Here is a 25216-nt window from a genome sequence, read left to right on the forward strand (position 1 = left end):
ATAACTCTAGAGGAATGAAAGCCTTTACACAGAAAAGTTCATTTTAAAATGCCTGTTCTGTTCTTTCCAAGGGTAATTTGTGAGTTTCTTGATAGTGAGATTATTACAACCATCTATTGCCTGGGAAGGTACAGAGCTTACATTTTATCTGTGGAGATATTTAACCTTCAGGAATGTTCAGTAGTGATTAACACTTCACTGGGATATTTTTTAATACTTCAGTATTCAAGTGAAATCTCCCTGCTAAACTTGCATATGAAACTATAAACCCTACTGTGATTACCAGGGCCTACAGGTAGTATTTTATATTGTCCTCAGTTCTATTCAATATATTCACAAATGATCTGGGTAATGACATGGAGAGTACATTTATAAAGTTTGCAGACAATACCAAGCTAGGAGGGGTTGTGATCGCTTTGGAAGACCGGACTAGAATTCAAAATGATCTTGATAAAATTAGAAAAATCGTCTGAAATAAATAGGATGAAATTCAATAAGGACAAATGCAAAGTCCTTCACTTAGGAAGGAATAATTAATTACACAAATACAAAAATGGGAAATGACATAGGAAGGAGTACTAGAGAGAGAAAAGGGCCCGGGGGTTATAGCCATCACAAACTAAATGAAAGTCAACAATGTAACACTGTTTAAAAAAAAAAAAAATAGTGAACATCATTCTGGGATGTTTTAGCAGTGTTGTAAACAAGCCATGAAAAGTAATTATTCCACTCTACTCAGCAGTGTTAAAGCCTTGTCTGTAGTAGTCTGTCCAGTTTTGGGCACCACACTTCAGGAAAGATGTGGACAAATTGGAGAAAGTCCAGAGGAGAGCAACAAAAATGATTAAAGATCTAGAAAATATGACCTATGAGCAAATATTGAAATAATGGGTTTGTTTAGTTTGGAGAAGAGAAGCCAGAGAGGGGGTCATGATAGCAGTCTTCAAATACATAGAAGATTATTATAAAGAGGGTGATAAAAATTGTTTTCCTTAACCACTGAGGACAGAACAAGATGTAGTGGGCTTAAACTGCAGCAAGGGAGACTTAGGTTACAGATTAGAAAAAACTTCCTACTGTTAGGGTAATTAAGCACTGGTACAAATTACTAAGGGGGGTTGAAATCTCTGTCATTGGAGGTTTTTAAGAACAGGTTAGACACTCTTCAGGGACTATGGTCTCAGGGCAGGAGAATGGACTAGATGACCTCTTGGGGTCACTTCCAATCCTATACGTCTATGGTTCTAAGCCATTAGTAAGCAATTGCTGCCAAGTGCTTAGCTAACCAATCCTGTTTTCCCAAGACTATTCTGCTCTTGCTTTTACTAGATAGCTGAAACTTCAGGAGGCTTCTTCTCAAAACTTTCTCTAGCAAATTCTTCCCCTGCGCGCCCCCACCCCCCTTTCAGAATGCTGCTATCCTGCTGTTTTCCCTGTGACTGAAAAGAACGTCTGGCTCCCTACTGTTACTCCTGGGGGAATTTTGCATACAAAAATTAAAAATTCAGCAAAATTCTGCATATTTGGCAAAACAACAATATAATCAAGCCAGTTTCAATTATTTTGGTAATTTATTTCAAAATACTTGTTAGCAACAATACAGACTAAAAAAGATTCTAGTAATTTTTTTTTACAAATAGATTCCTTACTAGGCATATTAATACAGAACTTTGAGTAATTCATTTAAGTTACAATACAGAAACATATTTCCTGCACCCATCAGAAGCAATGCAAAAGCTTGGGGGAGTGAGGGGTAACAGAGGAGCTGAGGGAGAGGGAAGGAGCCTGGAGTGAACCTGAAGGGTTGTTGGGTGTGGCTGGGAGAAGTATGGAAGTTTCTTTTTTTTCGGGGGGGGAGGGAGGGGGGAGGAGAAGAGATAGTTAGGAAGTTTGGGAGCCTCCCCCATGCAGACCCTGGCTGATCCCAAGCCTCTCCCATTGAGTCAGGCACATCTGCCCCTGTCTGTATGCTGCCCCCCATCCCCATGTGTCCTTGCAGCCCACCCGCTCCCACCCTCATGTGACCTTGCACCCCCCATTCCCATTCAGCCTCTGGCTCAATGGTGTTATCCCACTAGCTCCTGAGTCTGCACCTGTCTGTCCCCTGCACTAACCATTCTGAACCTCAGTCTGTGACACCACCCCCCCCCCAGCAGCCCTGTGTGCCCTACTCTGCCTGTTCTATCCTGGCTCGACTGTGCTGTGAAGAACTTCTACTCCTGGGGGAATTCTGCGCCACCGCGCAAGCACTTCTTGGGCAGAATGTATTTTCTGCAGAAAAAACATTCTGCACCAGACATGAATTCTGTGCATGTGCAATGGCACAGAATCCCCCCAGAAGTACTACTGTACACAGGCTGACTAGAGGTGAAAATTGAACAAACAGAGCATTAATGATCATCCCCTGTGCACTGTACCATACGCCTAGTTTCTGTGCTTAGGACTATTGGTCTGGCCCAGAAATCTTATCTCCTGCATGACTATCCCATGTCTCTGTTGATAAATTGTAGAGTCAATTGCTTGACCACACTTTGGTTTCGTATGAAATATATTCAAGAGCCTAAAAACCAATGTCAGGATTACTGCTAAAAGTCAATAATAATATAGTACAGGAGGAAAGGTTCAATACGATACCGATTTCCAGGAAGTTGTCTTGTGCACAGTTGTTACATTCACCTTACATAGAAGGTGTGCTCTCAAAGTTACACATTTTAGCTAGGAGTATTTATAGGATGGACAATTTTACAAATTATGAAATGCTTTACCCGTCACTAAAATCCAGTCCACCAGTTTGGCCCAGTTCCTTAATTTCTTGTTCTGCTCCTTCCTTATCTTTGTTTTGGATACTAACATTTGAGGTACAGTCCATGAAGGTTTCTCCTCAGCTTGTATCTGGGTAGAACATTAAGCTATTTTGCCTTTTGACAAGTTTCTTATTTTCTAATGCCAGAGCTGAACTTCAGCTTTGTGAAGTATCATGGGATATAAAAAGACATAGGCTAATTCAGGCTATGTAACAGCTAGAAATATATATGCACATATTATTTTGATATTGTACACTTAATGCATATTAATGTGGTATCAATAATACATATTGCTGATGTGATTTTATGTACATATATATAGTGATGGGATTTTATATGCATATAAAATCACATCATCAGTATGTATTATTGACCCCACATATATTAATCTACATTAAGCACACAGTATTTGGCTTGAGTGGCCTGAATTAGTTATGTAACTGCTGAATAGTCTCAATTAACTATGGCCTGAATTAGCCATGTAACTGCTAGAAATATATGTACAATGTAATGTTATTTTGCTATTATGTGCTTAATGCATATTAGTATGTGTGGTATCAATAATACATACTGATAGGATTTTTAAATGTGTATATATAAAAATCACTATCAGTATGTATTATTGATACCACATATATTAATATGCATTAAGCACACAATATCAATATGTTAAGCATATTTTATAACACCTCAGGCCAGCTTTAGAACTTACGTTTTTAGATTAACACTTGATCCTGCAATAAATTCTGTACATACTGAGCTCTGCACCCACACAGAACCCCACTGAAGTCAATGGGTCCCTGCAGAGTGGTCCACCCACATGGAGGACATTGCAGGACCAGGACCTAAGAGGCCCTCAAAAGGACAAACAGACTTCCAAAGGGAGTAAGTTCCCCCCACACCTATCACAAACAGTACTGATTTACACCATCGATTTGTATTATATGTTAGCTTAAATAGTTGGGAAAATATTTTAAGATTAAAAATAAAACTAAGCCCAAAGATGAGTCATACGACTTTGAGTTCTTCAGTTATACATAAGTATACCTGTTTCCACAGGGAATCAAGTGTCCTTATTTTGGCCCTGATCCAGCAAACAAACACTTATGCACTTTTAACATACATAACTCATGTGAGTGGCCCCATGGACAAATCGATGAGACTACTTGTGGCAGTAAAATTATGCCCGCGAATGAGCATTTGGAGGAGGAAAATCCTTTGTTAAAACAAAGAGTAGCAATTATTCCAGAAACCAGCGTAAAATATATTTACATATTAGCTTAGGCTTGTTTATTCTTCATCATAACATTCACAGAGCCATTTTCTAAACATACAAAGCTATTAACATTTGTGCTTAACAAACAACTGGACAGTTTATCAAAACATCTCTTTAAAAATACATTTCTGAATGGTCAACGGTGATATAGCTTCAGTTACAGCATCTCATTCTACTCAGTCTAGACTACATGTAAGCACATGGTGGTGTAATTCTTCGGAATAACTAGGTGAACAATAACTTTCCATATCGTATCCAATAGCTTTCAATTATGCGTAATAGAGAAATTCAATGTATCTCAACTCCAAATGAACAATTCAGTAGAATCTTGTTCATTCACATTAACAGGTGAGAGACCTAATGCAAATTACAGGTGAATCTCAGATTGTTAGGATTGGTTCAGTGAGCCCAATTCACCATTGCACTGTACCTTGCATTGTCATTTACACTGGTAAAAAGCAAGTGTAAAATGCTACCCATTCTGATTTGATAGAATTTTACACTCACTTTGCCCCAGTTCGAGGCCCCAATCCTGCAATTTACAACGTAAGGGCAGACTCCTGTATGCCCAAGAAGCCCCCATTTAAGGCAATGGACTCTGTGCAGGAATGCCCCCAATGCCTGTACATTGTAAGACCTCAATCTTGCAATTTAATTATACAAGGTGCAGGGCAACAGTAAATTTAACCCAGTATGTCTGATACTGGGTTTTCCATTTACAAGCAGGTAGTGATACTTCACTTAGGCCTGGTCTACGCTAACCCCCCAATTCGAACTAAGGTATGCAACTTCAGCTACGTGAATAACGTAGCTGAAGTCGACGTACCTTAGTTCAAATTTACCGCAGTCCAGACGCGGCAGGCAGGCTCCCCCGTCGACTCCGCGTACTCCTCGCGCCAAGCAGGATTACCGGAGTCAATGGGGAGCACTTCTGGGTTCGATTTATCACATCCAGACAAGACGCGATAAATCAAACCCAGAAGTTCGATTGCCTGCCGCCGAACCAGCGCGTAAGTATAGACAAGCCCTTATATTCATCCCATCACTAATACCAGCACTTCCATCTTTCAAATCAGAGCACGCCTAATCACAGGCATTTTCTCGCCACCTTCAACACAGCAAACCTTCTCCACCAAAAAAACCAAATTTGTATTATTAATTTGTGAGCTTGCAGTGTACTGAAACATGAACAGGTTCTCCTGAACAAATTCCCAACAGATTAAGAATGCATATACTCCTTAAAAGAGTACAAATTAATCATATATGAAGCAGGGTATTTGCCCAGTATTTCAATACTTTTTACCATACTAGAGAATACTTTCCACACTCAGTATCAAAGGGAACAGCAAAACACACCATTCCCAGAGCGAATCCCTGCTAAACTGTCCATCTCGCAGTGCCAGCACTAAGCTCTCATCCATACTTAAAGGCCATGGAAACATTAAAGACCATAAACAGCTCTTAATTCAAGTTGAGAGATTGGAGGAAAAAAAAAAAAAAAGAGGCATCATGTATATTTAATACAAGCAATACAAAGGATAGTATGCCCTACAAATTAAGCATTACATACACAGATGTACTTGAAAACCAGTGGCTCCTACATAAACAATTCACACAGACTAGATGTCCATCGCTTGTAACTGTCTGAATATTCAGAGATTAAATTTAGCAGTAACTAAGAAAACAGAGTTCCAAGCAGCCAGAATTATCCCAAAAATTATTAGAATTAGAAGCAAATCATGAAATAGCACATTATTACAAAGAGCTGGCAAAAATGGTTAGTTTGTTCTCATTTAAAGAGCCAAGCTTTAAAGTTAATCTCCAAGGACCAACTTTCACTTTCAGATATACATGTGTATATACAGGTGTGATCTCAGTAGCAGCTGTTCAACATGACCCTACAGTTTAGATCTTTGCTAAAGATATATTCACCAAATTGTTGTTTTACTTCATCATTTATGTGATGCAAAATATATATACAAAACACAATTTAAAAAATAATTTTCTAGTTATCTTCCTACCTGATAAACAAAAATACAACCAAAAGAAAATAAAAAACTAGTTTGTTTTTCTCTTTTTTGTCTTAGCAGAAGCTTTCACTTTAGGATTATTTTCAGGTTTTGGTTCCCATAATGCGTTTCTTACAAATCTTGCTGCAGCTCCTTTATCCAGTTTGGACGCCATTTTCTTGTCAGTTATTTCTTTGACTCTGTTCATGTACGTTTTTATTCTCTCCTGGAAGATATTAAATAAAAAGCACACCCAATATTATTCTGTGAAGACATGTACTATTAAAATTGAGATCAGTGAGAACAAAGCATACGGAACATGACGCATTCCATAATATACAGCAGAATAAAATATTTAATCTCTGTTCAAACTCCAGTGGATTCTTTGCAAACTCAAGACTGCCCTTTTAGCAGATTTTCTGCAACACATGGTGATTGTACCAATACGTGTATGAGGCCATTAGTAGTACAACTTCAAACATCTTTATATATCTAGGCATATGTATGGTCCTCATTCCCATAGTATTTTATCTAATACTATTACAACCTAGGGGCCTACTCTTCCAATCCTTAAAAAGGTCATACACCCACTGAAGTCAATAGGAATTTTGCACAAGTAAAGCCTGCAAAATTAAGCCATATGTGCATTATATACATATAAAATATATATCTGCTGAAATTCAAATCTCACTACTTCCAAAATATTAATCTGCCCAACCAAAACCAAGAAAGCATTTTTTTTTTTTTTTTTAAAAGAAACTCTCGATTATTCTGTGATGTGTATTTTATACAAACACACACAGAGGAAGTATGGTCCTCTGGGACTCAGGAGATCTAGTTCAATTGACAGCTCTCCCACAGGCATCCCATGAGACCTTAGACAATGAGTTAATGAACAGCTATTATGTAGCACTTTACATATTCCCTGAATTAGAGACAATAAATAAAATATATACATTTCGTGTACACAGCTAATACATATATCAACATACAGCGTATGTGTTATATATGCACATGGCCAACATTTTCCACCTTGGGTCTCTAAAGTCAGACACCTACATCATTTACCTGTTTTTCAAGGATGATCAGAACCCACATCTCAAAACTGATCTCTGAAAATGTTGGCCAATATTCCAATGTAAAAGGTGTAGTTTTAACTCGTTAAGCTTTACAGGGTATGAATTTATGGTACGCTGTAATATTTCTCTAGTATGATTGAGATTGCTAATCAGAACAGATGGCAATCCAACACAAATCAGCAAGGGAAAGGAGTTGACAGAAACATCGCAACAAGGTGACAGAAAAAATGAACTCTGACAGCCGGAAGGAGAGTTTTATTAATATCACTTGAAACCCCAAGTATTACCGATAGGTACATGTTGAGCAGAGTTCTAAAAACAAAACAAATGGTGGGAGAGTAACTTTTTCTGATTGCCCTTTCCACATGAGTGATAAGAACATCACATTACTCATGGACAAAAGAAAGATTTATTCATTCACATTGCTACTTGTAAAAAGAAATTGGATGAGAAACTAGAAGATAATCTACTTTCAACTAAAATCATCAGCAATTGTCAAGTAAATACCAGTATATCACTTGCTTTAGATTTTTATGCTGTATATTTTTAAAGAATAGATTAAAATAGTGCAATGCTTTTGTACCAATATAGCGTAAGAGGGAGCAGAAATTGAATCACCATGAAAAATTAGCAATCCAATTTTTGTTCCATGATCCACTAGACTGCAAAATCCAAATTATAAATAGAACACGTTCTTTTGATATTCAGAGTAGTTTTCTGTATTCTTCAACCATAAGCACTATTACCTTGATTATGTAGAATTACCTTTATGTGTATTCTAATAATACATATAAGTAAAATATATTCATACAGCACCGATCTATTATTATTATTTACATAAGCATTTCTAATGGGCATAATTTCTATTTTTAATATTGGTATTAGTATAATATTTCTATTATTTTCTTCAAACTAAATGATTTGATTTTTGAAGTCAGCAAAATTTCCAAGATAGCAGACCTTATATACTGTACTCATGTATCTAAATGGAATATAAAGACAAACCTAAAAGATTTATTATAGGTTGTAAATATGTCACTAATGCAGAATTACTGGACAGTACACATACAACTGATGCCAAAAAAGCTTTTAGCTTTGTTGCTGAACTGGATTCTTTACTGCTGAGAAAATGAATTAATGGAGGAACTGGAAAAGGGGGGGGCATCTTTCCCGTCTTTGCTAGTAAATCAACCACACTATTCTTTTAGTCATACAAGAGTCAGAAAAGGCAGTCTCGGAGATTAACATGATTCCAAGTATTTATAGGAAAAAACACCATACTGGAAACTATAAATTACTATTAGACATGTAACATTTTTCTGTTCAACAGATACAGTGAAAAGCTGGTCTGCTCAGAATCCAATTCTCAAACAAAAGGTGGGGGTGGGGGGGGAGAAGGGGAAGGTAGGATGAGACCATTAATCTTATTCTGCTTTTCCAATTTTACCAGGCTTGACAACTTTGCTTTCCACAGATACTGTTTTGAACTAAAAATATCATGACTTTCTTAATTTGGAGAGCTAAGCAGCTTATATCAACAGTTATACAATGCTGTGCATACACCACACCAGTGCATGGAGACTGAAATTACATTTTTAAATGCAGAGTTAAAATTATGTAAGAATTACTTGCCCTAGGCAAGTCTGATTTTGCAATGCATTTTATATTGAAATCTTACCAGCTCTTGTTTCACTGGATGTTCCTTGGGATTGATTCCTTGAGTGGCCAGGTATACTGCAAGAAGAAAATGCGTTCTGTTGAACATAAGGGCAGGAATGATTAAGGTCCCAATCCTGTAGCTGACAATACACAGGTGAATTGATGAAGTTTGCAGGATTAGAGCCTAGCTGCTCTGTTCAAATATCTAATTTAAAAATATTCTAATCAAGTACTCCAGTACCAATCTAATATGGTTAACCAAAAAGGACAGAAGAGGCTGCCAAAAAACCCCAATATCCTCATTTACATATCTGTTGCTAGCCTATGTAATTACCAATTTTAATTTAGAATTTCAGCATTGCTTACCCTGATTGAAGGACATTAGCAAACTTGGGTTCTTAGGATAACTGAAAGAATACTGGATAGATATTTGACTGCAGAATTTGATTATTTAAAATTTGCAGCCATCAAAAAGGAGTTAAAATGGCCACCATAAACTCTGCTTCCTCTTATCGCCCTCCTCCAGCATACTTACCCCAAAACATCGAATTTAACGTGTATGCAGAAACCAAATCCAATTTTGCTTGTTCAAGAGGGTCCAACTTAAAAAACAAACAAAGGTGATCATTTGCTTCTGCATTGTTTTTAACTAAGATGTATAGTAGCTTTCAGTAATATACACAGTATAATTCCATATGAATATATTTGTGACAAAGAACCAATGGTACTTGGTTTTGCGATCAATTGTCCTTAAATATGCTGTTAATACAGGCAATTTAGCTACGAGGAGAACTTTTATCACAGAAACTAGAGATGGAAAATATTTTTCAGGGGCTTGCCTACACACAAGAATTGTACTATTTTAAATTTACTGGGACATTTAAAGTAATATAGTGTGTTTTAACCAGGATGGCTTATTCCCATAAGAGAAGGGGAAATAAGTTGGAGGGAGAGATAGTTCAGTGGTTTGAGCATTCGCTTGCTAAACCCAGGGTTGTGAGTTCAATCCTTGAGGGGGCCAATTAGGGTTCTGGGGCAAAATCAGTACTTGGTCCTGCTAGTGAAGGTAGGCGGCTGGACTCGACCTTTCAGGGTCCCTTCTAGTTCTAGAAGATATACCTATTTTTTTTAAGCTATAGTGGTATAAAGCACCTTTATACTGATACAACTAGGGATTTAATTTTGGTAGAGAAATTCACACCCACATCAGAAATAGTTACATCAGACAAAAAGTGTGTGTAGACCATGCCTAAATCATCAAAGTCTCTCTCTGCAGGATTGTTCCTCAGTGTATATTTATTCACTTTTTATCCAGTTTAACATTAAATGCCACAGGCTAATAAAAGGTGATGGGTCTGGTTGCTGAGAGGCACTGAGCACCTGCTATGCCGACCTCTCAGGATAAAGCTCACATTTCATCACCAGGATTTTTCCTCAAAATAACTCTCCCTATCCCCAAAATAAAACAGCACAGAAATTTAGAATGCAAGAAAAAGTTATTGAAATCCATTTAAAGTTATAATAGAAGGTTAGTATGCCACAGACAATTAACAAACACGAACACTGTACACATTAGATGATGTGTTCTAGGTATGTTGGAACACTTTAGGCTATACACCGAAGGAAGAAAAAACGGGTAATGAGGTTTTTTTTTTTTTTTTGGACTGTCAAAGTCAATTTATTGTTTTAGTCCTATAGGATTTCCAGGAACTCTGATAACATCATACAGACCACCAGCTCTAACATGGATACTGTCGAAAGACTGGTGTTGTCAGGACTGATTTCTTCATAATTTATTCATGTTAGGAATCCTTAATGGATAAACAAGTCCTCTCACGTATGAGCTTTTTTGCCCCAAAGAAAAATTACAAATTCAGTTTTAAATGTTAAAAATATATAGCTGCTTGTATGAAGTCCTCTGGCAGTACTCCTTGCACTGAACTTACATGCAGAAAAAAAAATATGTTTTATAGACTCCCTTAGATCTGCTCTTAATAGTAGGAAGGGATAGCGCAGTAGACTAAGCATCAAGTTTTCTATTCCTTGGAACCAAAAGTTCAAATCCCAGCATCAACTCGTTCTTCCTAAATATATAAATTGAGAACAAGGAAGTTTACTGCGTGAAGGTCTTTCACATAAAACTATTGAAAAATGGCTCGCCTCTGTACTCTTGGGGGACATTAAAGATTCTATGGCCTTTTTCATAGGGGTGGGGATAAGCCCTCACATCCTTGGCCTAAATGACCCTACTGACCCACTACTCTGTGCTAGCTGGCTAATGCATTGGCTACATTTCAGTGTTATTTTGTATATATATAGCTTGTGAAGCACTTTGAAATAAGAAGTGTTCTATAAATGTGAAAATATTTATTTAAATACTAGGTCTCTGGGGCAGGGACTGTCTATTATGTGTCTGTACAGTGCCTAGCACAGTTAGGAACCCAATCAAGGCTCGGGTCCCAAGTGCTACTGTAATACAAATTAACAACAAAACAAGAATAATAAAGGTTGCTGGTGGGGGCGGTTGTTTACCTTTTCAAGAAGCTCACTCCTAGAAACAGACATCATAGTCTTCAGCATGTCATCTACAGAACCAAGAGACTTTTCAAATGCTGACAGATAATCATGAATTTCATTTGGGTATTCTTCCCCACTATTATCTTCCTCTGCCATCTCCACCTACAAAGAAACAATTATCATTTTAACCAAATATTTAGGGGTAGCAGGATTGTATTTTAAAATATGGGGAGGGGGGAAGGGAATTCATGAAATTTTCGATTAACAGTGTGTAGCCAATTAGTTCATTGCAGAAGTAATGTCAACAATTATCTAGCTAATCATATGGCAGTTTCAAGTATCTGCCCTAAATGCAGTACAGCATGAAGATCCATCATGAACATCACTATTTTAATATCACTTCTTTACATCACACCAAATATTTGACTCCATGGTCTGTGTAACAATAATGGAAAGAAATATTTGTCTGTTTAAAAAAAAGGTACCCTGTTAATCATCTTGTAGGTAGAGATTAAAGAGCTACATCAACAACACCCCTTTCCTGCACAGCTGCAGGGCTGTATCAACTATTTTGCAAAAGGAAAGCAGGAGCATCCCATGTAGCTGCAGTTCCTTTACATGTGGGCCCTCTGGCACTTTTGCTCTTTCCTGCTCAGTACAGAAGGAGGAGGAGCACAGAGACCCATGGAATTATTACTACAGCTGGTCAGAAAATTTTCATCCAGTCTTTTGTCAGAAAGAGCTATTTTGACTAAACTGAAATTTTTTACTAAACTGAATTGTTTTCAACAAAATTTCCTGAAAAAGAAAAACCTGAAGGAAAAAAATTTGCATTTTGGAAATTTTGTATTTTGGAAAATTTTGAAGTTTTGTTTCAGAATTTTGTTTGAATTTTATTCTATCAAGTTTTTTTTTTCCATTTTTATAGTAGTAATGCATAGTATGTAAAATTTGAAGTCAAACTCCAAAATCCCAAATCAAAAATTTTTGAAATTAAATATATATTTGTTCTCTTTCCAATTTGGAATGAAAAATTTTGAAATGTCAAAATTTCCCACCAAATAGAAATTCCAAGTTTTGACCAGCTGTAACCATTACTGAAACCATGTTTTCACAAGATGAATTCTTCATGAACAAGTGTTCCAATGCATTAGGCCCAGATAAGCTTGTCTGTGCACCTTAATTCAGTCCCCTTGTGCACATGCATTATGATAGTCTTTAATTACATGATCACATATTTTTTCCACAGCACCCCTGCCTCATTCAGTTCACAGAATGGATGGTGCTCATGTAATGAGCAGTTACTCAATGTTTTGTTTTCTGCTCAGTGTTTTCAATGGGTGGCTCTATCCCTTACTTACTGCACACTATTCAAACTGTGCTCTGAATATACAATTATTAATTTCCTCTTGGCTTTTTCTGTCATGCTCATCACTCTAGTATTCAAGCGCTTCACAAATATTAATGTATTTTCACAACGCCTGTGAGATGAGTGGTAATATTACAGATGGGGATTTAGGCACACAGAGATTAAGCTCAAAGTTTTCACTAATTTTGGACGCCCAATCTGAGATGCCCAGGACCTCATTTTTTCCAGAGATCTTATCAGATCTCAAGGGCTCAAGTTAGGCACCCAGAAAATAAGGAACACACAATTAGGAGCTGTGAAACCTAAAACCATGAGCAAGTCTGATTTATAGGAACTCTGACTCAGGCAGGGATAGAATCCAATTCTGCAGGTCAGCATTCAACTGTGTTAACCATGACACCATCTTTTCTCTTCCTTCAATCTCCTGCCTCATTCATTACACGCCTTTCAACTAGATGAAGCAGGGGTCCTACAGACAACAATTTCCTTCATTACACAACCCTGAGTCATCCCCAGAGCAACTTTCTAACAAGCTGTTGCCTTGTTCTACTTGCCTTGTTCTACCTTAAAAGGACGTCAGACTGCATTTTGAAGGACCATGTCTTGGACCCATAGGATTCTGTTTTGCAAGAACTTGGGAGTACACTATGCCCCTGTTGTACTACGGACATGATTGGGCACTAAGACTTTGTCTACATTGGCAGGTGAATGACAAAACTTTTGTCGTTCAGAGGTGTTTAAAAAAAACTGCACACACACACACACACGAAAGACAAACATTTTGTCAATGAAAAGCTCTGGTATGAACAGTGCTTTGTCAGCAGAAGCACTCTCCTGCCGACAACACTAATGCCACTCGTTGGGGGTGGAAGTTTGTTGTCGGCAGCACAGCTGTAGCGGCACAGCTGTGTTGCTAAAAGCTGCGTAGTGTAGACAAAGCTTAAATGTATACCATTAATTCCTCTCTGGTGATAGCTGGGATTACCAATTGACATTCTGTGGAACCCTGAAGTTTGTCCTAGGCTAGGGATCTCCTCACTGGCTTCTGTGGCAGCTCAGCCACTGTCAGGGAAAGTCTTTTTGCTGCTCCCACATTTGTTTATAGGACTGTGCTTGAAACTAGGTGTCCTGAAAATAGTAATGGAGTAGTAGAAATAAAGACTATGGGGGGGGGGGGGGGGGGGGAGTAACAACGCAAAATGGAATCAGCAATTATAAACAAGTGATACAGTTAGGCAAACAAGATAAGAGGAGGAGGATTTGGGGTAGCGGGGCTGGAGGGTTAGGGAAGAGAGACAAATTTTTTAGAAAAACTCTTTACCACATTTTGAAAATGGTACTGGCCACATAAGTTTCAGAAACTGTATTTCGTAAATGTAATCTATGAACAACCACCCGCAAAGCCAGCAGAAAAGCCAAGGTAACAGCAAACAGCTGTGAAGTCCCTGGAGTTTGTTTCAGAGGAAAGATCTGATCTTTCCCTTTTCCTGACAAGAGTGTGGTTTATGAAAGAGAGGTTTCTTTTTATTCATTAAGTCCTGCTGGGTTCACATGGGAGGAAGGTTGGGGTGGTACTCTACTCAAATTCTATCCACAATTCCAGTTACTGTAGCAGTATGTTTCTGCTAAAATGATCAACCATGAAATAGTTAAGAAAGCTAACATTGGAATGGTCATCTGCAGTCTTCAGAATTACAACCCCATTGAGATGAATGATGGCCATTCACACCTCTCAGGTCTGCATCGGATCACATTCTACATATTGAACTAACCCTAAAATGTTCAAGCTCCCCTACGTATCATACCACATGTTTACAGGGCATTTAGGTCAACTGCAAGGCTCCTGGGAGAGAGCAGAGCTGCATGCACAGGAAAAGGCAAAGTATCAAATATCTGTATGCAGTCAAATTTTATATTTCTGTGTGTTTATTTTGTCCTGGCCTTTCCTAATTAAATAAAGTTATAGAACATGGTTGACAACTAGCAAAGGAAGAGGAGGTTATTCACCCTGTGCAGTAACTGTGGTTCTTTGAGATGTGTCCCCCTGTGACTGCTCCACTTCAGGTATGCATGCGTCTCAAGCCCTGATCGTAGATTTACTTTTAGCAGGGTCCATTTGGCCTGCACATGATTCTCTATACAACCTCATCCCGCGTGTATAGGGCCTATAGAGCTGTGCAGGCGAACTGCTTTCAGCTCCTTCTCTATCGAAATGTCTATCAAAGAACCATCCAAAGCAGAGGGGAAGTAGGGTAGGTGGTGGAGCACCCAGAGCGAGAGACATCTCAAAGAACCACAGGTACTGCACAAGGTGAGTAACCTTCTTTTCATCTTTGAGTAGTCCCTATGGGACTCCACTTCAGGTGACTCCTCAGCGATTTCCCTACAGCTTTGGAATTGAGTCCAAGACTGAAGACTGTACACATGTACCAACACATAGTTTAGAAATGTATGCACTGCAGCCCATGTAGCAACTCTGCATATCTCAGACACTGGAATGTTCTTGAGTAACACTCTAGAAGTTGCCTGTGATCTGGTAGAGTGTGCTGTTATCCTTTGGGAAGGTAGAACACCAGCTGCGTTGTAGCAAGCAACAACATACCCAGAGGTCCACTTTGAAAGTCTCTGTGGAGAGACTGTGAATTCCTTGGATCTTTCTGCAATGGAGAAAAACAGTCTAGGTTATTTCTGAAATTGCTTGGTTATAGCTAGATAAAAGGCTAGAGCCTGTCTCCCATTTAAAGTATGAAAGGAGGTCTCATGTTGAGATTTATGTGGTTTAGTGACAAATACCGGTGGATGGATGGTCTGGTTGAGAGGAAAATCCAAAAGCACTTCACGTAAGAATTTAAGGTGTGGCCATAAAGAGACCTTATCCTTAAAAAAAAAATTATATATATATATATATATACACACACACACACACACACCATAAACAGGGGAGTCAGTCATCAAGGCCCCAATCTCCCCAACCCCGTGGGCTGATATGGTAGCTACTAGAAAAGCTGTCTTAACAGATAAGTGAAAAAAGGAGCAGGTCGCCATAGGTTCAAACAGAAGTCCCATGAGGTATCTAGCACCAGGTTGAGATCCCAAGAACGAGTAAGACCCTAAACCTGGGGGTAGAGGTTCACTAAACCCTTATTAAATCTTGAGACACAGGGTGAGCAAATACAGAAAACCCTTCTAGTGTGGAACAAAATGCTGATCTTGCGGCCACATAAACCTTAATAGAGGTAATTGATAACTTTGATTTCTTCAAATCCAGCAGGTAATCCAAGTTGGCTGAGAGCAAAGATGATTCAGGCACAAGATACTGACAGTGTACACCAGTGGTTGAACCTTTTCCATTTCTGAACATAAGTAATTTGCGTTTACTTCCTTCTACTGTTTAGGAATACCTGTTATACCCCTGTTGCGCAGTGGATTCTAATCCCCTGAACCATCTAGGAACCATGTTCAGAGGCAGAGGACCCTAGTCTGGGGTGAAGATGCAACCTGCATCCTGGGAGAAGAGATGAGGAATGGTCAGAAGACTGAATGCCGGTTGGACACACAGGTGAAGCAGGTAAGGATACCAAGTCTGTCTCAGCCAGGTCAGTACTATAAGAATAACCCTGGCTCTGTCCTATTTGATCTTGTTCATCACTCTTAGTATTAGCAGTGTTGGAAGGAATGCATAGAGAAGGCCCTTCAGACAAAGAAAGAGAAAGAGTGGAGACCTAGGCCTCCTCTTCAGCAGAATAGGGGGAACTTCTTGTTGCTGAATAGGTTCACTTGTGGAAGTCCACTTTTAAAATATTACTTGAAGAATTTGAGTCCAACTCCAATTCAGAGTCATGGGAAAAGTGTCTGCTGAGCATATCGGCTGTAATGTTCTGGACTCCAGGAAGGTAAACATCTGAGACCTGCATCTGAAGACTAAATTCACTTATTGATGAAGTTAAGCATCTTTAGAATCTTTGAGAATATCCTTGGGGATGAAGAGAGACTGAAGGTAAGAACTTGGTATTGAAAACGATCCTGGCTCATGGTAAAACGTAGAATTGGTTTTTCCTGTGTGGGGGATGTATCTCTATATGAAAATAGGCATCCTGTAGGTTGACAGCCGAAAACCAATGTACTGCCTTTAGAAAAGGAATTACAGCTGCCACAGTCACCATCGTGAACTTCTGAGACTTTATAAATTTGTTCAGTCATCTCAAATCTAAGATTGGTCTCCACCCGCTGTCCTCCTTTCGCATGAGAAAATACTTTTGTAAAACCCTTTCCCCCGAGGAGATTGGATCATTCTCTCACATCTAAATGAAGGAGAGTGTTCCCTTTCTTGACTCAGTGTAGTTTCTTAAGAGAGATCCCTAAAGAGGAACGGGTAAGGAAAGTGGGAGAGAGCATGGGATATAAAGTGGATGTTGTAGCCCAATGTTATAGCCCCCATGATCCACTTTTCTGTGGTAATATGATGCCAACCCTATTGGAAATGGGAAAGGCTGTCTCCAAAAATGGGAAGGTGGGCAAAAGTTAGCCTGCAAGCTATAGGTGAGGAAAATATTGAACCCTCAACAAACCCATCAAAACTGTTGTTTTGATGATGACTGGATTCTCTCTGAAGGAGTGTGAGAAGCTCTCTTCCTCTGGAATCTTTGTCTCTTTCCAGCGGGTTTGGTGGTTCTGTGAAATCCAGAGAACTGGGCAGGGTGCAATCTCTGGACAGTCTGAGATGTGCTAAATCTCCTTGTTTGTACGAGTACATGTACGCAGAGACCTCAACAGGCCCCGGAGTCCCTCAGTGTGTGAAGGGACTCATCCACAATCCCTGAGAAGAGCTTCTGACCATCAAATGAGATGTCCTCAACAGTATTCTGAAACTCTCAGAAACCCCAACAGCTGGAACTGACACACCCTACACATAACAACCGCCGTGCAGATGGATATGGTGGAGGTGTCCATGGCATCGAATGAGACTTGGAGAGCGGTTCTGGCTTACACCTGAACTTTCAGGATGATGATCTGAAAGAGTTCCCTATGCTCCTGTGGAAGATGTTCCATAAAGGGCTGCAAACTTGTAATTCATGAAGTCATACTTGGCCATGATCACCTGACACTTTGTGATCTGAAATTGGAGGGTCACGAACAAGTAAGCCTTGTGAATCTTTAACTTCTTCAAAAGACACATGAAGGTCCTAGAATTGGCAAAAATCATCGACCATTGATAGTGGTGGATGCATGACTGCCTTATCTGGAGACAAGGATGAAACAGAAGTTTGAGGGGTGGCCTCCTTACCCACCCTAGTCTCCTGTTCTTCAAAGATCTCCTCATGTTGGGGATTTGGTAGAGGAGATTGTGTAGCTCTAGCCTCTTGGTGCAATGGAGCCAGAGGTCTGGCAAATTGCTGCCGATACACCACCCAAGCATCCCAGCATGGCCACTGGGGAGGGGGGTCCATATGCGAGAGCGGCTGGTACCCAGGACTGATCCAACCATTCCTGTAGTAGACAAGGATCCTTGTCAAAGTATGGGTTCCTATACCTATGTGGAGGGGAACCTTATACTAATAAAGAGGAGACTGACTAAATGCCTCCATCTGCCTCAATGTCCTCCAAAGGGGTGGCTCCAGTAGACAAAGGCAGAGAATCCTGCAGTACGAGGAAGCAATGGTAATCCAGAGATTAAGGTCTTGGTACTGAAAGTCATTTGGTATTCACAAACAGTGGGGACTCCAGCTCATCTAAAACGGACAAGTCTTTAGAGTAGCAGAATTCCTGTGGTACTGAGTGGGTTGGTATCAATGCAGCAGTTGAGGTGGATGGTACTGTCAATCTGAAAATACATAGGCAACAGGGCCAAAGGTGTCCCATGCTTCAATTTTGCTAGTACCAACAGTGCTGAATGAGAAGGCACCAATGGTAAGTGTGGGGTAAATGGTGCCGTTCTAAAGGAGTGTATATGTCCTGGGCTTCCCTGTCCTTCCTAGATAGTATTTGGGGACCTGCTGGAGCCATGCTTCAGAGAAGCACTCTGGGATCTCCCGACCCCACTGGTACCAAAGGAAGAGTCCTTTGTCCTCACAATACTGAGTCAAGAGGTTGAGGCCTCTGATACTATAGACTTAGCCCGAGATCACTGCCTTTTGGGAGTTGGCTCCTTCTGGTGAGAGACCGAGCCCTTCTCCTTTGGAGTTTTCCCTGAGCCCTACCAAGTCTTCCCCCTCGAAGGCACGCTGGACCTGTCCAGAGACTGATGTACAGGGGTGGGGGGCATTCTACTGCTGATTAAAACTGGCTAGGATCACGTGATTGCAGTTGCCATCGGTAAAATACCTCTATTAAAGGAGCATAGATACATACTTTTCCATAACCCAATCTGCACCAAAAGAACAGAAGACAGAAAAATGGAAAAGAAACGGGGAAGAGGGACAGACCAAAAATATTTTTTGCTAACTCTGGTATCACACATACCAAGAATGAAGTTACTAATGATTCAGTTGACCTTGTCATGCAGCATGGACAGGGAAACTGCATACAATGAAAATTAACCACACATTAGAACAAAGCTGAATATTAACACCTACACAGTACCCTCCACTGGCAGGAGAAGCGTGCTCCCCTCCTCAGCATGGGAATGGATTTGCTGAACCTACGTGTTTTCTGTTTGTTGCAACGGGAACTTGCAAGTTCCTACTCCTGCTGTTTGGGGACCTCTCTCTTTTCACTAAACTGTTATTTCAGTGTAACTAATCTCTACACAGGATATGTTACAGTGCTGGCACATGCCAACAATAAGGCAGCAGTTAGCTTAAATGGTTTTGATAACATTAAATACACAAGAAAAAAACTCACACTACTTTAGAAAACATACATCTTCACAAAACTGGTGTTTGTATTTTTTGGATGGGGAGGTGGGGGGTCTTGGCCAAAATCAACATGCAGGCTGCATGTTCACACCTACAGGATAGATCACACCAAAGGGGAAATAAGACTACATAGATGACTACATATATTTAGGGGCAATCCTGTGACCTCCTCAATCCTTACATTTCAGTTATTAAGCCACAAACACAATTACCTCAAAGTTCAAAATACACAGACAACCACTTTTAGAACAAGCAGAAACTTATCACAGACTTGATTAGTTCCTGTCCTGGATTTTTGCTGTATAGGTTTGTCTGTTGGATTTGCCAACTTTCAGTCTGTTCTTGTTTGTTAGTTAAGCACAGCAATTCCATTTTTCCAAAACATTACCGGGCCAATAAAACATTTAGTTAAATGAGGATCTGCATAGTTTGGAGAATAAAACTATTGGGTAAGCAATTCATAAGAAGAGTTCAGGGTAGTTCAGGAGAAGATGAGGAGAATAAGAGATTTGAATAAGACAGTATTTCAGGCAAATGAGTGTTGGATAAATGGGGCTGGAATATAGCTGGAAGAATAACTTGTGGCTGATAATACTTTATCGTTATACCATCTTTAATCTCAATAGAATACAAGGCACTGAAAAATCCAACAGTGAATACAGCCACTTCTGGGATAGAGGAATGTTTGCATCCCACACATGGTACTCAGCACAGTAAAGAGGAGCAGGGGTATTTTGGCTAAGGACACAGAGGCAAACTATTATTCATGAAAAATGTGACATAAGTGCTGTAATGTCAACATACAGTAGACAGGATCCTGGTTTTAAATCGCTGTTGAAAGGTTGTCCTGCAGTAACTAACCCAGGGGTCGGCAACGTTTGTATTCTACGTAATATTCAAACAGAAAAGAAAAAAGCACTTAATATTCTTTATTCTGCTGCTTCAATATTTTAGTATATTTCACTGTTCACTTCAATATTTATCTATATTTCTAAGCACTACCAGCTCTCGGGTTAGACATTTCCACTGCCTTCTCAAATGAGATTTCACTTTTGCCAAATGAATTCCCTAACAAATAGAGGATTAAGCTCCCCACAAGACAAATATTTAATAAAATTAAATCAAAATGTAAAAAACCTAGTAGGTTGAACAATTATCTCAAATTTGAGTATAATTTTAATACCTACATAATATCATGTATAACATCTGGTTTGAAATGGAGATCTGATCATGCAGAATGGTATTAACCTAGTCCTCTACTTTGAGTGTCAACTCCTGGGGGCAGAGACTATCTTTTTCCTACGTGTGTATACAGTATCTAATACAATGGGGCCCATGACTAGGACTCCTAGACATTACTGTAATATAAAAATAAATCAAATAATCATCATTGCTGCTGGCAGTTAATAACTCATTGTCACCGTGTCCACAAATGTTTTGCTCCTAATCCCCATCAGACCAGCAGAGAAAACATGGTAGAGCTGGAAAGCACATACAACTGTTCCGAGTTCCAGCATAGCACTTTTCAGCTTTTGCAGAGCCTCCACAAACTAGAGACCCTTCCTGAGAGAATGACTGCCATCACAATAATAATTAAATCACCACAAAATACAATATTTTCACAAATTTGCCTGTCCTGATCTCCTTAAGAATATCCCCCAAAAGATACAATGGCTCCTGACTCATTTTCTGCAATGTTGGGAAATAGACAAATGATCATTTTTCATCACTGCAATCAGAGCTCTGGCCCGATTAGCAGCCCAGCACATATAATGCATACTTCCAGAAGAGCTCATGATCAGCAAGATCCCGCTGCTGCCAATGAGATGGAAGCTGCCGCTGTCTTTCGGCACTAAGTAGTAAAACGTAAGAATGTCTTTCAACCTAAGTTCAAACTATTAACGATTTTTATCTGAGACCCAGAAAATCTCAATCTTGTGGTGGACACAATGCACAACATAAAAAAGCGTGTCTAAACTTGGCTTGACAGCCCCATCATTGCTGCACCACCTACATTCAATGCAGCCGGCTTTCAGGTGAGCTCTTCAACCTGATCCCTATGACTCGTAAAACTGTTTTTATTCCTTGTGTGATATCATTATCTGTCCTAGATTCCACATGTTGTGCTCTTTTTGCTTACATAGTAGGTTCTCCCTCCTGGACAAATCTGACATACACTGACTCCTGTTCAGCTACAGACCTGTCAATGGATCCATCAGCAATCACAGCGATGGCTTTCTTTATGTATATCTGGAATGCTTCCTAAAGAGCATTTGCATTTTAGAGAACAATCTAGTTACAAGAGCTTCTTGTGCACAAAATGACATTTCCTCCTTCCACATAGGTACATGGGAACACAGAACTTCTGTCATCTGTTTAATAGAGCCACAGTTTGAAGCACCTCTGCAAATCAAACCACCTCTGCAAATCAAACCGTAACAATACCCACCATCTCTGCCCATCCTCCCAATGCAATTTAACATGTTGACACCCTGAATGATTTATCTCCCAGTAGGGAGACCAGATAGCAAGTGTAAAAAATCAGGACGGGGGTGGAGGGTAATAGGTGCCCAAATAAGAAATCCCCCAAAATCGGGACTGTCCCTATAAAAATCAGGACATCTGGTCACCCTACCTCCCAGAAAGAAAGAAGAGAAATTATAAAGGTAGGGGAAGAGGGTGCACACAAGCCCCTGGCATGGGGAGAAGGTAGGAATGGGGGGGAGGGGGAATTGGGAGCACACACAGCCCCTGGCATAGGGGGAAGGAAGACTGGGAGAGGGCTGGGAAAGGAGAAATGGAGGGGACATAGCCCTTGGCACTGTGGGGAGAATGGGGAACTTAGGCATTGGGGGCACACAAGAACCCTGATGGGGAGAATGGTGGACCGGGGCACATAGGGAAAGGGAGCACATTGTTCCCCATGCCACGGGCTTTTACAGGGCAAGGGGGACACAGAGACCCTGTAAGAGGAAAGGATGGAGGAGCTGTGGAATGAGGGGGATGGGAGGGTGGCACACTGGGAGCTTGTGGAAGGGAGCGATGCAAGAAGCCCCTCATGCATGCAATAACCTCATCCTAAACAAGTTACAAAGCGTGTGACCCCCCCTAGTTTTATATACTCTTATACCCTCTCTTATTTGACACATTTCAAAGGTAAGCAATCCCAACCTTCTCTTTCATCTGAGTTTTTCCATACCCTTCATCATTCTCATTGCCCTTCTCTGAACCTCTTCTAGTTTTGCAATATCCTTTTTGAGATAGGGCAACTAGAACTTCCCACAGAAACCAGATGAGGCCACACCATTGATTTATATAAAAGAATTATAATATTCTTTGTATTATTCACCATCTTATTCTTTATGCATCCTAACATTGTTAGCATTTTTGACTGCAACTGCACATTGGGCAGAAGCCTTCATTTTACATGAGCAGTAAAACAGTCCTGCATGTGCAGGAAACGAATTCTAAACATCTTACAAGCATTGAAAAGATGAACACCTTTATGAGAAAGTTATGCATGCTTTCTGCAAAGTACCCCAAACAGGTCACATTTCAGATATAATACCTGTGAATTCTGGTAGGCACATTTATATCTGAGGGCTTGTCTACATTGGCAATTTACAGCGCTGCAACTTTCTGGCTCAGGGGTGTGAAAAAACATCCCCCTGGGCACAGCAAGTTTCAGCGCTGTAAAGCGCCAATGTAGACAGCTCCGAGCACTGGTAACTACGCCGCTCGCGGAGGTGGTTTTTTTTTTAACCACACAAGGCACGTTAAAGCGCAGCAGTGCTTTAGCATTGCCAGTGTAGACTCACCCTAAATTTCTCATTAACCAAGACGATGTGCTTTTTATACAAACATATTTAAAACAGTGTGCAAATTGAGGACTGATTTGCCAATTAAGCTGCCTCACACTAGCAACCGCAGTTAATTTTGCAATTCAAAACTGTAACAAGGTATCAATATTTTTCTATCTCACACTCAAATTGCGTTTCACAGCAGCAGGAGCTAGTCTGACTGTAATCCAGGCCTGCACAACATGCAGCCCGCGTGGGCTCACTGTGTGGCCCCCGGGGGGTGAGTAGGCAAGCGGCGGGTGAGGGAGGGGGGCTGAGTAGATGGGCAGGCAGTGGCGGGCACTGAGTAGGCGAGCGGGGGGTGGGGGCTGAGGAGGTGAACGGGCAGGCAGTGGCGGGGGGGCAGGTGAGCTGGCAGCGGGCAGTGGCGGGGGGGGCAGGTGAGCTGGCAGCGGGCGAGTGGGCGGGCAGTGGCGGGGGGGGGGTTCAGGAGGCGAGCGGGATGGCGGGGGGGGGGTGAGTAGGCAAGCAGCGAATCAGTGGCTGACCTGTTCTACTGATCTGGTCTGGCTCCCATCCCCTCTCCAAGGGTTGCAGCTGTCTGGAGATGCCTGCTTTCCATGCCTACCTCATTCGGTCAACAGGGCAACTGATTACAAAGCGGGGGGAAGATCTTATTCTACTTCTAGCAAAAAAAATTTTTTCTTTTACCTTAATTATATTATCTTAGGGGCCCGCTATAACGTATTACCAAGGTGCACTACTGCTGTCTCGGTGGGGCGGCGCTGAGGAAGGAGGGTTTGTTTCCAGGGGACAGGCAGCACGGGGGGCAGGGGTGTTTCCGTGGGGCGGGCAGCACTGGGGGGGAGGTGTTGTGTTTCAGGGGGGATGGGTGGCGCTGGGGTGGGGTTTCAGCTGGGCTGGGGGGGGTTGGCCCTCAGCTGTTGGAATAATATGGCCCTCCCACTTTACGAGTTGTGCGCGCTGCTGTAATCCATTTTACTAGGGAGCCGACTCGTGCTTGGCGGACAAGCTGAAGCGCTGCTCTCCTTTCGGGTACAATCACAGCGCAGAAGAACGGCCTCTGAACTACGCGTGGCCCATACCTGCCGGCTTTCCGTCCTGTCCTAAACGCCCACCCAGTTGTGTCTCGCAATAATAACTGACGAACTCTCCCAAGGCGCCAAACGCTGCCGCTCTGGGCTCGTACGGAAAATCAGACGGTTCCCGCGAGGGCGCGGGGGGGGGTGCGGCTCAGGCCGGAAGGGGAGCCCGGGGTCCGGCCGGAACGCGGGCGCGGGTGGATGACGTAACAGGCAGGCCCGGGCGGAACGCGGCAGCAGTTACGGACACTCAGCGCTCTGTCCGGGGATGGGGTGATGGGCGGTGAGTCCAGCCTGAGTGACTGGGCGAGAAGCCAATGGAAGTTCTGCTGTTGGGGCGTGGCCAATCCGTAAAGGGACTGAAGCCGAGGCGGCTCCGGGAGCCGGAGCCAATCCGCGGAAGACGCTTTATGGGGCGGTGTCAAAGTGACGCGAGCTAATCCGGAAAGGGAGCTAGGGAAGGGGCGGGGCGGGGTTCAGCGTCCGCTAGTCAGGAGGTGAATAAGAGCGGGGCTTGGCGCTCTGGCCAATCAGACTCGGAGAGGGCGGGGCTTGGTCCCGTTGCGGGTGGGAGGGGCGTACCGCGGCCGGGGCCTAGGAGGAGAGCGGCCCGCGCGCTGGGGGTTGTTGGCCCGACCCACCTGGCGCAGCCGCAGTGCAGTCTGAGCCTGAGGCCGCGCGCCCCGGGGAAGGGGCTGCGGCGGGGGCGACGCGAGTACTGCTGGAAGTGCGGGCGGGGAGCGGGG

General features: G+C 41.5%; 1 protein-coding gene across 2 annotated transcripts; it reads right to left on the reverse strand.

The window, feature by feature from the left end:
• Positions 1-4067: 4067 nt before the first annotated feature.
• On the reverse strand, positions 4068-24644 carry C1D (C1D nuclear receptor corepressor). Of its 2 annotated transcripts, XM_054022682.1 has the most exons (6): positions 24474-24644; positions 23916-24016; positions 11360-11506; positions 9363-9429; positions 8847-8902; positions 4068-6315 (listed from the first exon to the last, which is right to left on the reverse strand). In XM_054022682.1, the coding sequence occupies exons 3-6, from the start codon at positions 11498-11500 to the stop codon at positions 6139-6141; spliced, it is 441 nt and encodes a 146-aa protein (XP_053878657.1). In that variant the 5' UTR covers positions 11501-11506; positions 23916-24016; positions 24474-24644; the 3' UTR covers positions 4068-6138. The 2 variants fall into 2 exon arrangements, with proteins under 2 accessions (XP_053878657.1, XP_053878656.1); XM_054022681.1 differs by lacking the exon at positions 23916-24016 and having other exon boundaries at positions 24474-24641.
• Positions 24645-25216: the final 572 nt, after the last annotated feature.

Source organism: Malaclemys terrapin, chromosome 3, assembly GCF_027887155.1.
Source record: "Malaclemys terrapin pileata isolate rMalTer1 chromosome 3, rMalTer1.hap1, whole genome shotgun sequence".
Classification (NCBI taxonomy): Eukaryota; Metazoa; Chordata; order Testudines; family Emydidae; genus Malaclemys; species Malaclemys terrapin.

Bases quoted from the DNA above. Each gene is read 5' to 3' on its own strand.
- C1D (XM_054022682.1), bottom strand. From the start codon at position 11,500: ATGGCAGAGGAAGATAATAGTGGGGAAGAATACCCAAATGAAATTCAT. The intron at 8,903-9,362 runs GTAAGTATGCTG...TTCTTCTTGCAG, and splicing joins GTTAAATTCGATGTTTTGGG to TATACCTGGCCACTCAAGGA. The intron at 6,316-8,846 runs GTAAGATTTCAA...AATATCTTCCAG, and splicing joins ATCCAGTGAAACAAGAGCTG to GAGAGAATAAAAACGTACAT.